This window comes from Solea solea, chromosome 20 (genome assembly GCF_958295425.1).
Source record: "Solea solea chromosome 20, fSolSol10.1, whole genome shotgun sequence".
Classification (NCBI taxonomy): domain Eukaryota; kingdom Metazoa; phylum Chordata; class Actinopteri; order Pleuronectiformes; family Soleidae; genus Solea; species Solea solea.
In genome coordinates, this window is record NC_081153.1 from 9,402,936 (window position 1) to 9,424,800 (window position 21,865).

A 21,865-nucleotide genomic window follows, 5' to 3' on the forward strand; every position below is an offset into this window, starting at 1 on the left:
GATGTGTGAATGGGTGAATGTCAAAACTGTGGTGTAATTAAAATATATTGAAGTACAGTAACAAAGTATTAGTACTTCATTATATTACAACATGCGGCCCAACACTTAATATCATGTTTTGAAAACATGGCTGAACCTCAGCTGCAGGGAAGCGATAGAATATAATACTAAATATATTCACTAGCAATGTTTTATAATAGTAATAAGACGACATCCAGGTGTAATCAGCACGTTATTAAATGTATTATATTCAACATTAATATGTACATGAGCTTGTTTTGTGTTTTTATTACAGTTGTCCATATTATTATTGACCTCATTTTCTGTTTTTGATATTTATACTTTCATTTAGCGTCATAAATATGTTGATATTGTGAAGTGTTCATCATTCCATTTGAAAACAGACACTTTTACTTTGAAATAATGTGAAATGAATAACCTAATTGTGATCTCATGATGGAATACTGTGTGATAAATCTAAGCTCTTTTCCCACCCTTGTTGTTCCGCCTCCTCTTGACCAGACTCGACACTCATTGGCCCCCAGGTTTGACACCCCTGAGTTAGAGGAAGGGTCAGGGTTGGGCTTATGAAGGGGGGCGTGTCCTGAGCCAACTCCTAAAATAACTTGAGTTTGAAACTTTCACTTTCGGTCAGAACCTGAGTGAGTCAGTTTCACCCGGAGTTTAGTGACGTTGAGGCTCATATTGAATTCTCATTGGCTCAGATGGAGGTTGATGTTCACGCCTCTCAGTGTTTGTCGCTGGAGTCTCAGTTTGTCTTCTTCTGGATAATGCATGGATGTATTATAAGAACTGGGTAGAGCACCGCCCCCTCTGCCTTGAAGACAGTTTTGTCATGGTGGCCACTTCCGTGTACTGCAACAAAAAATACTCCCGGGACCAAAAAGCAATTTTCCCATTGAGCACAATAGTAAAAGAGACGCCTCTAAAACTGTTCACAGGACACCTCGAGACTTGGACATAGGCATGTATAGATCTTTCTATTCTATATTTTTTATTCGTGGAGTTTCATATTTGAAAAACCTTCCTAAATATTTCTCAGAGTGACGTCACAGCGGTGTACGAGCACAGCAAAGCGCGGTCATTGCGTCTCGGGAACGGCTTGTTCACATAGCCAAAAGGCATCATGGGGTAACACTACTGCGCATGCTCATTCTCTACACAACCCGGAAATAAGAGTTTGAAAACATCTTTATTGCAAAAGGGTTACAGTACATACATGATCAAAGAATCATACTGCATTAGTGAACAAACAAAGGGCACAGACAGGAGAAATACAATTTTGCCAGGGTAGCTAATACATTATTAAAAAGAAAAAGAGGACCAAACATTGACAGTCTTGATTGCCTTCTTGTTGTTAGAGACAGAAATGAAAGAAGTCAGAAACTTGCGCTGGGTGAGCAATTCCATAGGAATGTACGGAACCAGGGGGCGGTGCTCTATCTAGTTCTTATAATCATCCGTGGGATAATGACGCAGTTTCACCGTCACTTCAACAAACGGAGAAAATCACTATGAAGATCCTGCTTTTACTGGTTCTGCTGGGAATACACAGCGCGAGCGCACGTGAGCTTCTTTTATGTATAATGTTTGATCGATTGTAACAAATGTTTCATGTGTTTTTATCATGTACTGTTTGTATGAATGTGGCGTCATTTGATGGTCCTGGATGTTTAGTTGTAGGACTCCATTCTAGATTCTAACAATGTCAAATATATTTAATTATATGATTTAAATCTTTCTTTCTTTCTTATTGTTTATTATTTTCTTCATCATACAGTCTAATGTGCACATATGCACTTCCACCATTTCACTTTTAGTTATTCATGACCTCATGAAGGTCTATAAAAAGGTGTGAGCTCCAAACGCGGAAAACAACAATATGAATCAGCAGCTGAATCGTGTATGAAGAAATAAATAAATAACAGATAAATACCTTCTTGTCAAATTAATTTTGATCAAAAACAAATTAATACATAAATAAATAGTTATAAATACATTGATAAGATATTACTAAAAACATTAAAGACTAAAAGTTGTGTTTTTTAATGAAAATAATTATTAAATAAAATAATAAAATCTTATAAATATACAGTATGTCTAGATAAATATTTCTCACTGAGGAGGAGTGAAATGTGTTTGAATGTATTTGATGTCGTCTTGACTCTGAGTACAGTGATTTATAAAACTGTCATTCTGAAATCTTAAGTCTTGACGTTCACTGTCTCTCACAGGAACTCACTCTCTGAAGTATTTCTTCACTGGATCATCTGAAGTCCCAAACTTCCCACAGTTTGTGGCTTTTGGTTTGGTTGATGATGTTCAGATTGATCACTATGACAGCAACACAATGAGAGCAGAACCCAAACAGGACTGGATGAGGAAGATCACAGATCCACAGTACTGGGAGAGTCAGACTGGGATCGCTTTGCGTGCCCAGCAGCGCTTCAAAGCCGGCATTGAAATTTTAAAGCAGCGCTTCAACCAAACTGGAGGTTTGTTTGTGTTTCACTTTTTACTGATAAAATGTGTATATGATGCATACATCTACATTTGTTATCATTAATATAATGAATAAAATGTGAATGGTTAAAAGTTAAAAGATAAAAAGGTGTTCTTTTAAAAAGATTGTTCACATTTTATGACCAAACAAAACTGAATTTCTAAAAGCATCAACAGTTGAATGGATCATTAAAACAAAGCCCTGTCCGTTGTTGCTGTGTTGTCGATGACTTCAGCACAGAATCTTCAACTCTAAATGAATATTACTTTTATCCATGAAATGAAAATGTTAACAATTATCATTACCTTATACTCTATTACTCTTCACACCTTCATGTTCTCGTCATCGTCTTTGTCCATGTAAATCATCCACTTTATCACCGTTTGCATTTCTAAATAGTTAATATTGGGTTAAAGCAGAGGAGGTCAGTGATTGTGTGATGATGATGATGATGATGATGATGCAGAGGTCAGGGGTCATCTGCAGAAATAACATTTGTAGAATAAGCTCCAGGTCAGTGTGTTCTAGTGATGATTCATCAAAACTCTGATCTGATACAGGTGAACTCTCTCTCTCTCTCTCTCTCTCTCTCTCTCTCTCTCTCAGGTGTCCACATTCTACAGTTAATGTTTGGCTGTGACTGGGATGATGAGACTGGAGAAGTTAACAGTTATAATAAGTTTGGTTATGATGGAGAAGACTTAATAGCTTTGGACCTGAAGACAGAGACATGGATCGCTCTGTCATCACAGGCTTTCATCATCAAAAACATATGGGATGCTGATAAAGCTTATCTTGCTGAACAAAAATACTACCTCACTCAGTATTGTCCTGAGTGGTTGAAGAAGTACGTGGAGTATGGGAAGAGCTCTCTGCAGAGAACAGGTAAAACCCCAGAACCTGAATGAACATAATCTTCATACTTGTCTTTTATTTCTGATGATGTTTTTTACCACCACTGTGTCTCACACTGATGACGTGTCTCTCTCTCTCTCCCTGTCTCTTCATCTCTCTGTCTCACTCTCTTTTCCCCCCTCCATTTTGTCAGTGTCTCTCTTTCACACACACATTTATAAGCACTCTTTTTTTTCTTCTCCTCATGTTTTCCTTTTTTGTTTGTTTATGTCCACAACAGTTTCACTCTCTGTCTCTTTTAGCGTCCACAGTCTTTTCTAAGTCTCTGTCTCCCATTTCACATTTCTTCATCTGTCTCTTAGAGCTCGACTAAATAATAAAGAACAAATGAGTTATTTGGTCCATAAAATATGTTGATCTGTGTTTCTGAAACCTGGAAATTATGATGATGTTCTCAAATGTCTTGTTTTGTCCATAAACCAAAATTATTCACTTTTAGTTAGGGCCCGAGCCACGAATGGCGGGGGCCGGGACGGCGAGGAACCTCCTATTGTAATCCTTCAGATTATTATTATTATATCCGTGGCTTTCCGGTCGTTTTTGAGGGGGTTAACGTCCATGAAAACTCCTGAAACTTGGCATGGAGGTCAGGTCTGGTGAAAATGCGATATTGGCATAGGTCCCAAACCCGTGTGTTGCTCAAGGGCTCTATAGCGCCCCCAAGGTGAAAATAGAGGCAGAATTGAGTTTCACCAAATTTCCCAAAACTTGGTGGAAAGATGTTATAGACCAAGACGAACAAAAAAGTCGACCGTAACCATGGCCTCAACTCAACAGGAAGTCAGCCATTTTGAATTCTGGCCTCCATTTTGGCCATTTGCATCCTACGTAATTGAGCAAACTCGTCCAAGCATGTTTGTCATAAAAACGCGCCACTTTGTACGAGACACATCAAAGATGAAATGTTGAAAGGGTTGGGGGATTCAAAACGGTGTTGCCACGGCAACCCTCATTATTTCTTTGTTATTTGGAGCAAAGAAACCAGAAAATATTCACATTTAAAAAGCTGAAAAGTCAGAAATCTTGCATTAATCATTTAAAAAAACCTTGAATTGCTAATCAAAATAGATGGTGATTAATTTAGTAATCGAATAATAAACAATTCATCATTGCAGCCATATTTTAACTGTAGCTTATGCTGCAGATATTGTGACAATAAATCTTAGTATTAGATTAATATTAATAAAAAAGAAAACACATCTATTAAATTGAAATTCAATATATGTGAAAAAATTACACATTTTATATTTTATCTGACAAAAGACAATAAATATATTACATTATAAAAAATAAAGTAAAACATAAAATAATATAATTGTGCACTGCTGCAACATTGATGTTCCAGTTTAAGATCAATAAATGAATTCAAAGTGTTCATCTATCATCAAAATAGAAACCATTTTAAAAGGTTTACAACATGAAGACAACAAATGATGTGAAATGAAGTCAATCAGTGAAAGAAAGAAAGAAACTTGTAACAATAAGTGTTTAAGAGGATTTAAAAGAAGTATTTAAAGATAGTGAGTTAGTCAGTCTGATCTCATCAGAAAAAAGGTCCAGACTGAAAAAGTCCAGTCCTCAGATGTGTGAAAACCTCAATTTACAGCCAGACTCAGAAACGAATGCAGGATCAATGACAGCAAACAGGAATGTGAGTTATAATAAAGTGTCAACGTTTGTTTTCCTTCTCCAGAGCTTCCCTCAGTGTCTCTCCTCCAGAAGTCTCCCTCCTCTCCAGTGACCTGCCACGCTACAGGTTTCTACCCAAACAAAGCCGTGTTGTCCTGGAGGAAAGACGGAGAGGATCATCATGAGGACGTGGACCACGGAGAGACTCTGCCCAACCATGACGGAACCTTCCAGATGAGCACTGACCTGCAAGTGTCATCAATCCCACCTGAGGACTGGAGGAAGTATGACTGCGTGTTCCAGCTCTCTGGTGTGGAAGACGTTGTCAAAGTACTGGAAAAAGACGCCGTCCAATCCAACAGAGGTAAAACTCCTAAACACTCCTTTAATTCACTGTAATAGTTCTGCAGGTCATGCTTGTTGCTTTTCATTGATTCATCAACACTTTCATTGTAGGTCTGTATTCAGTCCATGCTTGTGCTGCATCATGACATCATCATGTGACAAATCCATCAAAGAAAAGTTTTCTTTCACTACTTGTCTTCATGTTATGGTTTTATTTTATAAAACCTTTGATAAAGTTGATCTCCAGCTTAAATCATGGTCAAAAGTTCAGTTCTTCAGTGATCCACAGATAAAATGTACATTCTTTCTTTTGTCGTGATGAATAATTACACCATGTGACCACTAGAGACAGTTTTTTATTCATGTAGATTCACATGTGCATAAATCAATAAAGGTCAAATTGATCGGTCAGATAAGTTCACAGTTAAAATGACATTTGGACACAATATTAGGATTTGAATGTAGATATATTTGCTTATATACATATTTGGAAATAATGTAATTATGAGTCAAAATGATTTGATTTCCTCATAAATACCACAAATAAATAATAAATATCATCAAATAAAAAGGTTATTTATACCAAATTTAATCCTACGTGCATTTAAAATATGATGTGAAGTGTAAACATATAAAGTGTGTGTGTGTGTGTGTGTCAGCTGCTTCATCTGCACAGGTTGTGAAGCCTATGGACACGACCACCATCATCATCATCGTTGCAGTGGTTGTTCTTGTCGTCATCATCTTCGCTGCTGCTGCTTTCCTCTTGTACAGAAGATTCAGTGGTGAGAGCAACACACACAAACACACACACACTGTTGTCACTTGTTTTATTTCACACTTTGAGTTGATGCTTTAAAGCAGGGGTCTCAAACTCAATTTGCCTGGGGGCCGCATCAAGTAAGTACTCAAAAAAAGTAAAAGTACAACTGTCCAGTCTTCTCAATCTTTATTAATAACGGTTCAGAACATGAACATTGCTTCAGAACATTGGCTTAACTGGTACTACTTCTGCTTCCTTTACTATACCTACTGTTCCATGCTGGTAGAGACCTGGCAGCGTTTCCCCTTACACAGCTGAGACACATTTGGCTTGAGGGATGAAGCAGATGAGACCCTCAGTATAGCTTGAAGATGCTCATATATTCTTTCCACTAGATGTCACTTCGGGACCACGTTTCAATCAAGTGGCTAAGTTTGCTAACTTCTCTACGAACACCACTGGAAGATGTCACAAGCCTGAACCCATAAGCCAGCGGCCATCAAACCTAGTCTTTTGTTACCTGGTTCACAGAAATAATAAATAACTTGCATGAATATTTGCGACTAAACGATGTTTTATTTTGAAAAATGACCGGATTCTCTCCATTACATCCTTCTATGACTCACTCTTGACGCATGTTATGACGCTTGGCTCCTGTCTTTGTGACATTACCGCAATCCCACAGTCAGTCGAACTTCCCACTAACGGGCCATTAACTGTTTGTTGAACACTGAGGTCATAGGCGCCGATCCTGTGGGTGCTCCGGTGCTCGAGCACCCACTGAAAAAGTTGAGCACCCACCGGGGGATAGCCATCAAAAAAAAGTAAATAAATAAAAATAAATAATAAATAAAACTGCATCTTTAAAATGAACTGCACCTATCTGAATTAATAAGTGTGTATGGTGAATAAAAAGTAAGTCCCATCGTTGACCTTCTCTCTCCCTCTGACCCGCCGGAATAGAACAGCACCCTCTCGGTGTTCCGAGTCCATCAAAATAGGCTATAGAGCATGAATTAGAAAACAAAGAAATTCTTTGTAAAATCAGATGTTCAGAAGCAGTGAGCACGCCACCCCTATATAGTCAGAATTATATGATCTTTATATGATGGTATTTATATAATTTGGGCACCAACGGGCAAAAATATAAATGGGCGCCTATGACCGCGGTTATATCCTGGTTGCAGTGAGTGTTGACTTGACTGATATCTTCTCCCTGGCACCTGCGATGGAGAGACTGCATCTCTGCGGGCGTGGCGGGCCAGCACAGCCGCTGAGGATGCGCGGATTTCGGCGACTCTTGTGTGTGTTGCAGGGCATACAGCCATACAGTATGCGCGAGTTGTTTTGGTTCTCTAGTGCACATGTATGCAAGCGTATAAGCGAAAACAGAATCACATATAGGCTGCAATAGTAACTTCACAACAGCTGAGACTTTGTGATGTAGAGATGTGTGTTTGTGTGTGTGCTGTTTTGAATCAGCAGCCGCTCCGGTCTGCAGCTTTTTTCTCTCCCCCTTGCGCCGCTCTTCGTTATCGCCACTGCGGGCTATCAAGTGGGGGGCCACAAAATATCGTCCCGCGGACCGCAATTGGCCCCCAGGCCGCGTGTCTGAGACTACTGCTTTTAAGTCACAAAGGTGACATTTCCTCACACATGGATCATATATGGACTAAAAGTCATATTTCGATATTTTTTCTGTGACGTAATTGGGGTTTCCCCCAAAGCATTATAGCATAATAAAATGTTTTCCAGAGGCAAACCCTTTAAACAATGTCTAAGCCACATGCCAAATGTCAGAGGTCACTGAAATAAAAATGCTCCTTGAAAAAAATAAATGATAAATTGACTCCAGCTGTTTTTGTTTCCTCAAAACTCTTTATTTCTGCTCCTTTTAATGTAATGGCATCACATTGAATCTTATTTTATTGACTTTATTATTAGTTCTCTTTGAATTTCTGAGGGTTTGTGACTGGACAAAAACACAGTGAACACATAGTACTCTTTAGTTTTGAACCGTAACGCTACACGGTTTGTGTCACTAAATACTATATGGAGCGTTGTCTTTGGAACCTGCTGAACTGGAGGGTAACACCACTCCCACGTCCCACTTCCGATGTGTCAGTGTCACGATGACATCACTACAGCGTGATGATGTCATTGAGCAGGTTTAGAAAAAGAAATGATTTTTAATGTGGAAACTGAAGCTGGAAGTGATTTCTGTTTCACTTTGTGTGAGTTGAAGAGAAACAAATCACTGGTGACGAAATGATGTTTGGAATGATTTTCATTTTCTTTCCTTTTTCAGCCAAATCCGCCCCATCTCGTAAGTAAAGATTTGTATTTCCATGATTCATATTTATTTACAATTCTAACTTAGGTTGAAATGAACGTGGTATTGACACAGCTGTTATTCTACATGTTTACAGAACATGTCCAGGTTTATATGTGTTCATACAGACATATGAGAGCTTTGCTTTTCATGCAAAGACTTGAAAAAAGAAGGAAAGAAAAGAAAAGTGTGATCTTTGTTAACAATGTGTTTCTGACCCCACAGCTGCGAGCAGCACTGAGGTGCAGCAGCTGAACTCTGGGAGAGAATAAATGACAAATACATCACCGTTCCTTTGTAAGTAAAACAAAATCACTGAAGAAAAATAATTGACATGTAAAATAACTTTAAATGTGGACTTCCGGTATGACCGCGAACTGGTAAGTCACGCTCAACCCTGCTCCGCCAACAATCCTAAAAATCCTGATATAAAATATAGAACTGCACCTAAAAAGTGTAGGCGACCCTAGGTCTGGAAGCGGTGATGTCAAATCTTGGAAAATCGAGCAGAAGTAGAGGGAAAACACAGATGCAAGCGAAGTTAACTGACTTCAGGGCGCAAAGCATGGAAAATCAAGCTAGCAAAGAGGCTAACGTTAGCACGGAGACTCCTGAAGAAAACAGTGTGACAGTGCGTTAACCGGAGCTAAAGCAGCGATACTGGCGGCAATACACGGCTTGAAGTCCAAGTTCTCAACCAGACTTGATGGGATTCTGCACGCCGTTGAGGAAAACAGAAAAGAACTAGCCAAGTGCACCGAAAGGATAAAGCAAGCTGAGGTACGTTTATCAACCGTGGAGGACGAACATGCCGAGCTACAAGAAACGGCTAAAGCACTGAAGAAAAGGAACACATTGCTGGAGGATAAAGTTGTAGATATGGAAACGAGATCGCGTCTGAACAACCTGAGGCTGGTGAATTTGCCCAAGGGGGCCGAGGGCTGGACCCTTGCTCATTTCTGGAGGGCTGGTTACCAGAGGTGCTGAATTTGGCTCCCCTGCGGTACCCGACAGTGATGGAGAAAGCGCACCGGGTCGGGCCGAGAAGAGACAACGAAACTCCGCCGAGAACGTTGATAATGAGATTCCTGAACTACAAGCAGAAGATAGAAGTGGTAAAAGCGGCTAAGGCAAAGAAATATATCCTCTACAAAAACACAAACAACGGAGACAGTACGACTCAGTACGACAGCAGCTATTTTTCACAATTTAGTCATTTTCGTAAATAATACGAAATGAGTTCATTTAGTAAATGTTGGCATTAAAAGCTGCAACAATGTCAGTATTTTAACATAGGCGAATTATGAGCTTGCACTTTTTTTTTCTCAGGAGTAACTATTCTGATAGAAGTAAAACGGAGCAGGTTGGCAAAGGCAGACTACACTTAATTTCCCTTTTCTTTTTCTTTTTGTTTTAACCTGTCTGAGAGAAGACTGAGTGGACTGATCCAGGGATCTGTTCACAACAGCCACCGGAAGCAAATTTAGGGGGGCATCCCATTTCGTTGGGAGAATGGGGTTATTGTTTTTCTACTGTTCAGTGTGTTCAATCAATGTTCTAGGGTTTAAATGTGTTCATCCTCTCAGATATGTCATTTTCATTAAGGGGGCCTCATGGTATATTATTTGAAAGTTCTCAAAAAGTAGAACTTAAATGTACTTCCTGGAATTGCAGAGGTTTACAAAAAACTAAGAAAATCAAACAGGTTATGAATAAGTCAAAAATTTGAACCATTTGCTATAGCTGTATGCATGCCCACGGGAATAGTTGGAATAACAATTGGCCAGACAGAACATAAACTTTCCCTATATTCAGATGACGTTATCTTATTTCTCTCCCACCTTAACAAAACAGTCCCTGCTCTTCTACAGTGAATAATATCATTTGGTGCCATCTGAGGGTTTCCAATTAATAACACTAAGTCCTCAGTTCTATTACTTAATGAAAAGAAAAGAAAAAATCCACTTACAGAAACTTTTAAATTTAAAATGTACATATTTAGGAATACACATTGGATCTAAACTAGATTGGATTGTAAAAATCAACTACAAACCTTTGTTGGAAGAAATAACAAGTTCAATTAATAGGTGGGTTACCCTGCCTCTATCCTTGATTGGCAGAATAAATCTTATAAAAATGAATATACTCCCTAAAATATTGTATATATTTCAGAATGTTTCACTGCCTCCACCTGATGATTTTCTTCCAAAGATAAGAAGGTTATTCACAGAATTTATATGGGCTAATAACCGTGCCAGAGTTCGCTTATCACTCCTGTACTTACCATACAGTGAGGAGGGCCTAAACAGTCCAAATATAACCTGCTATTATTGGGCAGTACAACTAAGGACCATCAAGTTTTACTTTGCAACAAGGGATAGTCCACAATGGACAGAAATGGGATTGGAGGATTAAAGTTTGTCTCTACCCCTGTACTTATATACTGATACATTGTCGAATTTGATGAAACAAACTACTAATCCAATTGTTAAAAACCTGATAAAGGTGTGGTTTGAAGTGAAAAAATATATTAAAGAACCTAAAATACGGTGTCAGTACAGTCCTGTGTGGGGAAATCAACGCTTTACTGCAGGGAGAGCAGATGCTATATTTAGAACATGGGCATTAAAGGGATTAGAAAAGATTCAGGACCTGTATTTGTCTAATTCAGATAATATGATGTCATTTGAAGAAATCAAAGATAAGTATGACAAAGATAAAAAATATTTTTTTAAAGCTTTTATCAGGACAAGTCAAAATGGTCTTATAACCAAACCCTTAACATCCACCTTAGAAAAATTGATGTCTAAGGATAGTTTAAGCAAAGGTGCTATTTCAGAGATGTATGATGTATTGATGTCTAACTCGTCGGAAAATTCAGATTGTAAAAAAACTTATGGAGTAAAGACCTGGGAAAAGAGATCTCTCCAGAGGACTGGGGATCAATATGCACAAAGGCTCACTCCCAATCAGTCAATCAGAAAAGGGGACGCTATTCCACTGCGTGTGGGAATGCAGTAAGGTCAAAGCTTTTTGGGAAGAAATTAAAAAAGCAATAGAAAAGATTATTTCAAAAGATCTCGTGATAAGCCCAGTTTTCGTTATTTTCGACTTTACCCCAAGAGTGAACAAACTATGATAGACTTGTGTCTTCTACATGCAAAAAAATCAATTGCATTATTTTGGAAGAAGTCCAGCATTCCAAGCGTCACACATTGGGTCAGGCAAATGTTAATTACTTTTCCTTTGGAAAAAATAACATATGTACAAAGAGGGAAACAAGAACTTTTTGAGAAGGTTTGGGGACCATTCGAGTGGTTTGTGAAAGGTGTGGAGCGAGTGGACGCAGAGGAGGTTTGAGTCCGGGTCAATGTAAACCTCTTAATGACGCTAAAGAGCATATATATTGTGATAAGATGATTTTAAATGAGATTGAATAGACAATAATTTGTTGCACTATTTTTGTACCATACGAGTGTTGCTATCTTAGAGGTTATTTTTTTTTTATTATTATTTATTTATTTTTCTTTTGTATCTTGTATTAATTGTTTAATTTCTCCCTTGAATTGTCTGTCTGAAGTTATGTTTATACCACCTGTGTCTCAGTGTAGTCTGAATGGCTGTTCACTTTTGGGAGTCTGTAACTGTACACTGTACACACGTGTCTTGAGCAATATGTTAATGAACATATTGTTAAAAAAATAATATACTAATAATAATTTTAAATGTTTAACCTCAGATTTATGAAACACTACAAGGAGTTTTCTGTCCATAAAGAAGATCAAATGAACGGCTTTCTTAAAGTGACATGAACATTTTTGTCACCATAAACATTTTGGTCATAATACCCAGCTCTAACTGTCTCACCAGTCTGAATCATCGCAGTTTTATGTCTGAATTGTTATTCGTAATAAACGCGACGTTTATTGCTCAGAATACGTTTATTCAGCGTACAACCAGAACTCCACTTGTCCGCTAACGTCAACACTCCAACGCACCAACACGCCCACTGCGCATGCGCTAACACGTACACACTTTGAGGCACCTCGTGCCATAAAGAGCATTGCTGTGGGAAAACAACATGTTAACAATCTCACTGTACTATAAACAAAAAGAAAAGAAGATATAAATAAAAATATTGTACATATGAAACTTACACAACAAAGGTGAAAAGTGGCTACAGTGTGAAACAAAATAGTTGGTGCATATGCAATAAAAATGTTCAGTGCTTTGAAATAGTTGAATGTCCACAGTCTTTAATTCAGTGCTTTCAGTAGCACCACAGACCTTCACTGAGTGCTTTCAATAGCACCAGAGCAGACGCTCTCTTTTTGGTAAGACAGTCAGTGAGCTGAGATTTAGTGTCTGACCAGAGTACCTTCGTTATCCTTTTACTCTGTATGAGCTCCTTAATGCTGCTTATTTCCAGCTGGAGTCTTTTTTCAGTGACCTGTCGTGTTGACTTGAGGGCATCAAACAGACAGTGATTGTCCGTTACACAGACCAAAGGAGGACCATTCAATTCAGCATTTCCACTGGTGAGCTCAGAGAAGAGGGTAGCCAGAAATAAAGCATTGTCTATTCCATCTGACAGGGCCAGAGTTTCTCCTGCCAGAGGACTCCTCACCACCCGTCTAATTCTAAATCTCTTAGACTGCCAACAGAGAGGAGAAAACGTCCCTCCTTCTCCTGTGAGACCAGTCAAAGTTCCCCCCTGTGTGCCCCCATCAGGAAGATTACCAAGGGAAGCATCACTGAAAAGGATCACATTCAGAGCATCACTGTTTCCCAAATGCTGAAACCTGAGAGTCACTTTTTCAGATTGAACTTTCCTAATGACCCTTTCCTCATTTGTCTCGTGAATAGACTGGACCGTGGCACCTTTTCTATTTGACGCTGAGCTGCTTGCATCAAACATAATGTCTGGTCTGGTTTGTTTTGCAACCCATAGTATCCGTCCTACTTTTGACCTAAGATGCTCTTTTTCAGTCTCATTTGGAGAGGCATCTCTTTGCACTGCACGTGCTGCTTGCAGGTGAATAATAGGCTGTAAGTTTTCAACGTAACTCTGCTGATGTATATGAACTACACCATTAACAGTCACAAAGTCCATTCCCACATAGCAGAAGTGTTCATGCTCCTCGCGTCCAACATGGAATGCAGACTTTAGTTTAGCCATCACATCTACTGAGAAGTTTTGTGAGCCTGCCCAAAGAAAATCATCAACATGACATGCAAGCAATCCAGTTACTTTATACTGTTCATCCAGCCAATGAAATACAGCTGGATCTACTTGAGACATTTTACCACCTGTACTCCTGCCATGATTTCTTTCACCTTGTTGTACAATACAGTGATGCATCAGCAAGGCCATAAACACGTTTGTTAAGTTTCCAAAGAATATTTCTCTTTCCTAGATTTCACAGACATAGATTTCTCTAGACAACTGCATGCCTTGTAAGAAAGCAGATTTGATGTCCATAGAACGAACTTGCCACTCGTTTTGACAGATAACTGCTAATAATAGCCCAAGAGATTCAGAAGCACAGGTTGGGGAATCTTTCTGCAGCTTGTGAACGTTAGGCTCTTCAAAACCTCTGGCTACAAGTCGTGCTTTGGGCACAATACCATTGGGAGTTTCTTTGAGACTACAGACCCATCTGGTGGAGACACACTTTTGACCTGCATCATCAACTTGCTCCAAAACATTGTTTTTGTGCCAGTTCATTATTTCATCCTGTTTGGCTGCAACAAATGAAATGTCTTTTGTTATGAGAACATCAGTCTCACCATCAGTTGATTCAATGTTCAGATTATCAACGCATGACGTGTCAAGTGACTCCTTTTGCCCATCACTGCCATCAGGGTTGACCTGCTGTAGATTAAACCAGTTGTTGTGTTTTCCAGATTGTGGCTCTCTGTAGACCACTATCATCCTGTCGCTGTGTGTGTGTTTTCTTCACTGTCTGAGCTTTCTGCTCCATTGTTTAAGCTGTTGTTTTCACTTAATGTCTCGCTGTTGTCTTGTATAGTTTGCTTATCCTGAGATTCCTGATCCTGTGCGTTTAACTTAGAAAGCCTGTGTAGCAGCATGGATGTGCTCCATCTCATGCACTATGACAGCCTTAATTTGAACACCAATGGTAGCTATGCATTGTAGGTGGACGGGACTATAAATGCGGCATATTCTACCGGTTCTCGTTCTCTGCACTCCTGTAGACGCGTCACTTCCGGTCGGAGTGTTTGGCTCTCGGTGAGTAGGACTGTGCGCTGCTTCACGTCTCTAATGCCCATTCACCTGTGTGCTGATCGGAGTGTTTTTTTGTTGTACGGCTGGGCTTACACGCCACGCTCAAGGTGCGCTGTCTCTCCAGTTTGCGGTGGTAAGTGTCCTCCCCCTCTGCATCATACTGTTTGGTGCCTCACGGCTAACACAGTGTGGTTGCAGGTGAATGCCGGTAGCGGCGTGAGTCTCGCTCTCTCCCCCTATGGTTGTGCGGGCATCATACTCGGCAACAAGGTTTGTTTTTTTGTTTAATTGCCGCGTCTAAATTATTGTTAGCGCCATAATTCGAGTGCTAATTTTGTATCTTTTTTAGATGAATGTTGGCCACCTGGCTGAGTAAAACGTGAACTGAATGACGTCACGATCAGCTGTCCCCTGCTGCTTTGTCTCAATCTGAGTCTGCTCCGCCTTGACGTCATTCCGTCACGCTTCACGGCTTCTCCCGTGGCCGCTGTCTGTGCTTGCCGTTTTATTTTGATGTTTTAGTTTAGGTTCACTTCGATTTTGTTTATTTTGATTTTGTTATTTCACCTGTCCTTTTTGTTTGTTTTGATTTCTGAGATTGATTTTGGTTATTTTGATTTCATTAACTGCGGTATTACATATTTTTAGGTCATATTATTTAAGTGCTTTATATAGTGTTATGTTTATTATTTTGGGGAATTATATGTAAATTATTGTTGTATAATTTGCCCAGTTGTAATTATTTGGTTTATTGTTTGATTTGGATATTTTCTTTGAGTGATTAATGATATTTTCTTGTTTTCTTTTCTTATTCTGGGCAATTTATATTTAGTTTTAGTTTAGTAACATAATTTGCCCAGTCTTATTATTGTTGTTGTTGTGTGTGTGTGTGTGTGTGTGTGTGTGTGTGTGTGTGTGTGTGTGTGTGTGTGTGTGTGTGTGTGTGTGTGTGTGTGTGTGTGTGTGTGTGTGTGTGTGTGTGTGTGTGTGTGTGTGTGTGTGTGTGTGTGTGTGTGTGTGTGTGTGTGTGTGTGTGTGTGTGTGTGTGTGTGTGTGTGTGTGTGTGTGTGTGTGTGTGTGTGTGTGTGTGTGTGTGTGTGTGTGTGTGTGTGTGTGTGTGTGTGTGTGTGTGTGTGTGTGTGTGTGTGTGTGTGTGTGTGTGTGTGTGTGTGTGTGTGTGTGTGTGTGTGTGTGTGTGTGTGTGTGTGTGTGTGTGTGTGTGTGTGTGACCTGCTGATTTGAGTATTTTAATTTAGACTCCTCCTTTCACTAGCTGCATTTCACCACGAGCCTAAGCCTGAACAGATTTATTTATTTCTTTTGGTTTGAGTGAACACATTGTGCTTTTAAACAATCTATTAGTGTGCCTTATTTTAACATTTGGAATCACGTCTCCTGCATGTTTATGAGTAGAACTTACTTGCGTGTCCTTTTAATTGGTATAAAATAATCTTTGGGTGAAAGTCCCAAAGTGGCGTTGTTGGCTCCTTAACTCTAAAATCTATTACTTAGTTAGGTTTCCTTCCTTACTCTCGCCACACCTGCATTGATGCACTCTAACAAGAATCCCCCCCCATGTCTTCCAAACACAACAGCTCCAACCTGACCAATGACTACCCCTGGACCCTTCCATTCAGGACAGTCTTTTGTAATATACCTTGTCTCCTGTCCACATACATGTCATCTGTCGCCTGAGTTGCTTACGTAGTGCCCTTCTTATCCGCTCAGAAGACTCTGCTTCTGTGAATGCTTTCCTAGAAGCATGTAGGGCTGAAATGTGTTCTCCTACTCTAGCACTCACAATAGTACCTTCTAGAGCAGGTAGTTTATCAACTCATACAGAAGGAAGGTTAGGATTCTGTCCAAACACTAACTGGTATGGGCTGTAGCCATGAGGGCCCAGTCAAGGGCAGTGTGCCAGTGTTTGACCTTCAGGATGATCTCGGTGAGTGTTTGATTATGACTCTCGAGTAGTCCGTGGCTCCAGGGACTGTATCCTGCTGTTGTTCTTGTCTCCATGTTAAAGTTTTCAGCCGTGTCTTTGATCTCTTGATTGTTGAATTCTCCACCATTGTCACTGTACAGCCTCCGAGGGGCTCCATGGACACTTCCATCCATGTGTGAATGAAGGAGTTGACAATATCAGACGACTTGTTTGTCCTTGCGATGTTTCCAGCGCTGAGATGTGTGAAGTGGTCCATTATGTGAAGATTACATTACATTACATTACATGTCATTTAGCAGACGCTTTTATCCAAAGCGACTTACAATAGATCCACTGCTACTGTCTCGTTATATTCCGAAGCTAAAGGCATCCCCACAGCGGGCTTTGGCTTTGTCCTTCTGTACTTCTGGCATATTTCACCGTCATATACTATTTGTTGTGAAATAGTAAAACATTCTTTGTCCTTGTTTCCTGAACTGTGAATGAGCCTCTGTAGCCTTTCTGCCGACGCATGACCAAACTGTTGGTGGAGCTTCAGAAGGGCTTCACGTTTTTCATCTGTTAGTCTCTTTGTCTCTGATGTGGACACAGTAATGTCCAGAACTAGTGAATTCGAGGGGTATGGATTGTTTGAACATCACTGCACTGTCCTTTTCCATGTCCAAAATGGTCCCTGCCTTTTTTAGGGATGTTTTACTCAGCAGGAGTAGGATGTCAACCTTGACAACTTCAGTTTCAATTTGACATTTTGTCAGTCCTATTTGAGCTGGTAGTTTCACATTTCTTGTGGAGTACACCAAATTCCCATCTCCAAAGCGAAAAGGAACTGCAACTGGAAGTTTGTGTTTGCATCAACCGGTTCACTTGATCTTGGGTGAGGTCATCAATATAGTTTTCCAGCCATTTCTCCCCACACACAGTACAGGTACATGCAGTATCAATAATCGCTGATCCCAATGATTCAGTCATGAATATTTCTGCGTCTGACATGGAGGCCTCTGTAAACAATGTCATGTTGCATTCATCTATATGTGCATCTTTAGTTACTTTTACGTGTTCAGTTTTCTTGTGAGGACAATCTTTAGCCCAATGAAATGTGCACTGGCAAAAAGCACATGTGGATCTCTTACCAAACTTATCCAGTGGATTAGTCCCTGGTAATGGCTGCTTTGGTTGCCCACTTTGCAACGTCGTATTCCATTTTCCTCTTGCTTGTGGTCTTTGGTGTGTGAAAAATGCCACGTCCCGGTTCATTTGTATTCCGTTTGATGAGCTTGTCGATTTTCCTCTGAAAATCCTCCTTTGGAGCCGATTTCACGGAGGAGAGCGTCAACTCGGTGCAGGCCGTCAATGCTAGTTGTCTGCTTTTCTCGTCGAGGTGGGCCGTGTCTCATAGCTTAAAGGCTAGCACCGCATCAGGAAGCGTCATATTATACTTTTTCACCCGGTTGTATCGCTGTTCAAAGTCAATGATGTAGTCCGCCATGGAAACGGGGTGAACCTTCGTAATTCCATCAAAATAGGAATAGGCTTCATGTGCGCGATCTTTTTCCTCCTTTAGGAACACGCCGTCCAGCCTTGTGAGTAACGTTGTCATGCCGTTATCATTGTCCAAATCTTCCGCAGGTATTTCCTTCAAGCCCCAAAGCGACAGAAAGGGCTTGTTTCTTTTTGTCGAGCTCGGTAACCCGCGTCCAGATATTAACTTCATTTTTCCAACACTCGTATGGTCTGGCTTCATCAAACTTCGGTGGGACTTTGTAACTAGATGCCATTCTGAACCATACTCTGCTACCAATGTCATTCGTGATAAACGGGACGTTTATTGCTCAGAAACGTTTATTCAGCGTACAACCAGAACTCCACTTGTCCGCTAACGTCAACACGCACCATCACGCACCATCACGCCTACTGCACACGCGCTAACACATACACACTTTGAGGCACCTCGTGCCGTAAAGAGCATTGCTGTGGGAAAACAACGTGTTAACATAAATGACAATGTGTATTTATGAAATCTGTCTTTTTTCAAATATTCATCATCATTTAATGTTGTTTTCTTTCTGTAGGTTCACGGAATCATTTCATCCACTGGAACAAGGAGTGATGTCACCAAAGGGAAATATTGATTGTCAGTCTCATCAGAAATCACTGATTGATCAACAAACAAACAACACTTATTCACAAAGTGGCAACATTTGAAAACATCAATGACAAATCTTCATCATTGTCAACACTTATTTCACAGTAAATACAAAGGAATCTGGTGAAATGTTGGCATTAAATCTGTCAATCAAATCAGGAGTTTTTCTCAAGTCAAACACAATGTTGACAACAATGAAAGCATCACAACTCTGTTTGCACACAAACACATTCTTGAAATCTTTGTGTGATCGTCCAAAACAAATCCACACATAGTTCCACTTTCATATTCCTGGTGTTGGGTATCGTCATGGAAACCATGAGAAATAACACAACTCTAAATACACATTGACTATATAGACTTTCTTTTCATTCTCTGGTTGTGTAAAATCACTGGGGACAACAGTGTAAGTCCATCAGCGTCGTTCAATCACACATTTACAACGTGGTATAGAGACTGTAGATTAGCTGCAGGTGTCATTGTGCTTTTATTTGTGGCACAATGTTTTGCCTCTTTACTCAACAAGATAGAAAATGATTGGACACATTTCCACCTGGTTTGTGTTGCATCTCTAAACTCACTGTTAGTTCCATTTGCAGAAAATCTCTTTCTTCACTATATACACGATGCCACATGTTAATAATAATAATCACATATTCAGTGATGTATCGGCTGTAGATCCAAGACACCAACACACATTAAACAATAAGCATCAGTGCTCATCTGATTTTCCACTTGTGTAAATATGTAAATATTTCAGGCTCAGAGTTATTAATGTTTCTTTCTTTCATGATGTTTTGATTATATATCACTTAATATGAAACAAGCTTGTTCATGAAATGAGATTTGTGGGATTTTTGAAGCTCGTCGACACACTGATGTTTCAGCTTTGGCTTCTTAAACATTTTGAAGATGTGTTTAAAGAAATGAAGTTGCACTGTTGTTTCTTTCCTTTTGTACTTCTACCTTGCTTTTCAAAATTCAATAAAGGCCCTGATTTGTTCAAATGTCTACACTCTGTGTTTTTGCTCATGTACAAAGACTTTGTGTAGCCACAGTTCTACATCACACTCTTAGAGCAGGCTCTGTAAACTCTGCTGCTCCTCTGCAGTGGCTCCTTGTAGCTTTGGAAAGAAGGAAATTCATTCTGTTATTTCTGTGTCATTTTAGTTCTACATTCACAGGAAACTCTTCATTTGCTTTATTTTTCCCCCCCAAATCATTTATTGTTAACTGTTTTTTACTGCCACACAGTGTTTCCCAAACTTTCTATATTAGAATCTAAATCAGGACAAGAACTCATTTACACCTAATATCAAACTTGAACTCACATGTGTGGTAAATGAATTTCCCCTTCATTTTGTACACGTTATTGTAAATCGTGTACGCATAAATCCTAATGAACATGTCGGGAAATAGTTTGATCTAAAATAACCACTGTGCTCTAGTTTGTGCAATCCGGCAATACAGGGGTGTAGTGGCGCCTTTACGCCACAAGAGGGAGTGTCCCCTCAAATGAGCAACTGTGTCAAGGGTAAACACAGCCGATGCACACAGTGTGTAACCTGCATCCGGCTGGACAGAAGCGTAACAATGCGTATTGCCATGTGTATTTTCAGACTGTCCAGTAAAGAATGTGCGTCTTTATTGAAGTGTGCAACAACATTTGGTGTCAGAAGTGGGATCAGCGGTGCTACGGAGAAGCAGTGTGAGATCGCAGACCAAACGCAACTATGGAGCTGGAGCGACTGCAAGATCAACTGAATGAGATCCTGGTGCAGTTCAAATTTGAGCAGCTACAAGAGGTGTGTTTGCAAGCTAAGATTTCCACTGAAAAACAGACCAAAAAGCACACGCTGATCAGAGCAATACATGAAGCCTTGGATAGAGAAGCTATCGTTTGTTTGTTTGTTTGTTTGTTTGTTTGTTTGTTCCATTGATTGTCCACAATGTGGAAATGTGTCTTTTGGTCTCATACAAACAACAAGCAGGACGGCAACAACAACACTTACACTCAAACATCTTCAGGGCAAAAAGCAGGACAGCAGTGGCAGTTACATTAAAAAGGCATCAACGGGACATGGTGTTCAGTGCTCCAATGGCATTGGGGATGAAGGGATTTTTAAAGATATTACGATTTGCCCTTGGTACTTTACAACGTCTACCAGAGGGAAGAAGTTCAAACTCCCTATTAAGTGGATGAGAGGGATCGTTTGCTATTTTGACAGCTTTTTTCCTCAGCACTTCCTCATACACACAACTTAATGGTTTCTGTCTCATACCTATGATTTTTCAGGCTATATTTACTATTCTCTGCAGCTTGCTTCTTCCTTTTATGTTTAGATTAGCGTACCACATTGCCATGTTCAAAGTTAAGATGCCCTCCATCAGGTTCTTCTAAACTGTTTCCATAATATGCTTGCTCACTCCAAAGGGGTTGAGCTTACGTAGTAAGTGGAGACGCTGATTACAGGTTTAAAGAATGTAGTCAGTGTTTTCACTGACATTTAGGTTGCAATCAATATATGTACCTAAATATTTGAACTTGTTTACTACCTCTACAATTTGTCCCTTAATTATAAGGGGGCTGCACAGGGTCCTTTTCATGAAAGACAAGTTCCTGTGTTCTTGTTACATTGATCTGTAAGAAGCTTTCATGGCACCACTTCAGGAGAGATGACACATGTCTCTGTATACGTCCTCTCCCACTGTCCCCCTTCTCCAATAAGGCAACCAGGGCCATATCATCCGCATACTTCAACAAACCAAACTTTTCCAGATCTAATTGGAATTCCTTTGTGTATATGGAGAAAAGTCATGGGGATAAAATAGTCCCCTGCGGGGCACCAGTGTTAAGCACAATGATGTCGGACCGAGTGTTATTGACCAGAACCTGTTGAGGGCGGTCAGAGAGGAAGTCCCTAACAAGGTGGATGATACCACCGTTTACTCCTATATCAGTAAGTCTCTGCAGCAGGATGTCAATCTGCATGCTGTTAAAAGCAGAAGTGAAATCGAT

At 39.9% G+C, this 21,865-nt stretch overlaps 1 protein-coding gene across 3 annotated transcripts; it reads left to right on the forward strand.

The window, feature by feature from the left end:
- Positions 1 to 1,149: 1,149 nt before the first annotated feature.
- On the forward strand, positions 1,150 to 19,857 carry LOC131447137 (major histocompatibility complex class I-related gene protein-like). Of its 3 annotated transcripts, XM_058618631.1 has the most exons (8): positions 1,169 to 1,587; positions 2,256 to 2,516; positions 3,131 to 3,409; positions 5,133 to 5,432; positions 6,073 to 6,198; positions 8,485 to 8,502; positions 8,734 to 8,805; positions 18,773 to 19,857. In XM_058618631.1, the coding sequence occupies exons 1-7, from the start codon at positions 1,536 to 1,538 to the stop codon at positions 8,778 to 8,780; spliced, it is 1,083 nt and encodes a 360-aa protein (XP_058474614.1). In that variant the 5' UTR covers positions 1,169 to 1,535; the 3' UTR covers positions 8,781 to 8,805; positions 18,773 to 19,857. The 3 variants fall into 3 exon arrangements, with proteins under 3 accessions (XP_058474613.1, XP_058474614.1, XP_058474615.1); XM_058618630.1 differs by lacking the exons at positions 8,485 to 8,502; positions 8,734 to 8,805; positions 18,773 to 19,857 and adding an exon at positions 6,572 to 6,735 and having other exon boundaries at positions 1,150 to 1,587; XM_058618632.1 differs by lacking the exons at positions 8,485 to 8,502; positions 8,734 to 8,805; positions 18,773 to 19,857 and adding an exon at positions 6,463 to 6,612 and having other exon boundaries at positions 1,171 to 1,587.
- The last annotated feature ends 2,008 nt before the right edge of the window (positions 19,858 to 21,865 follow it).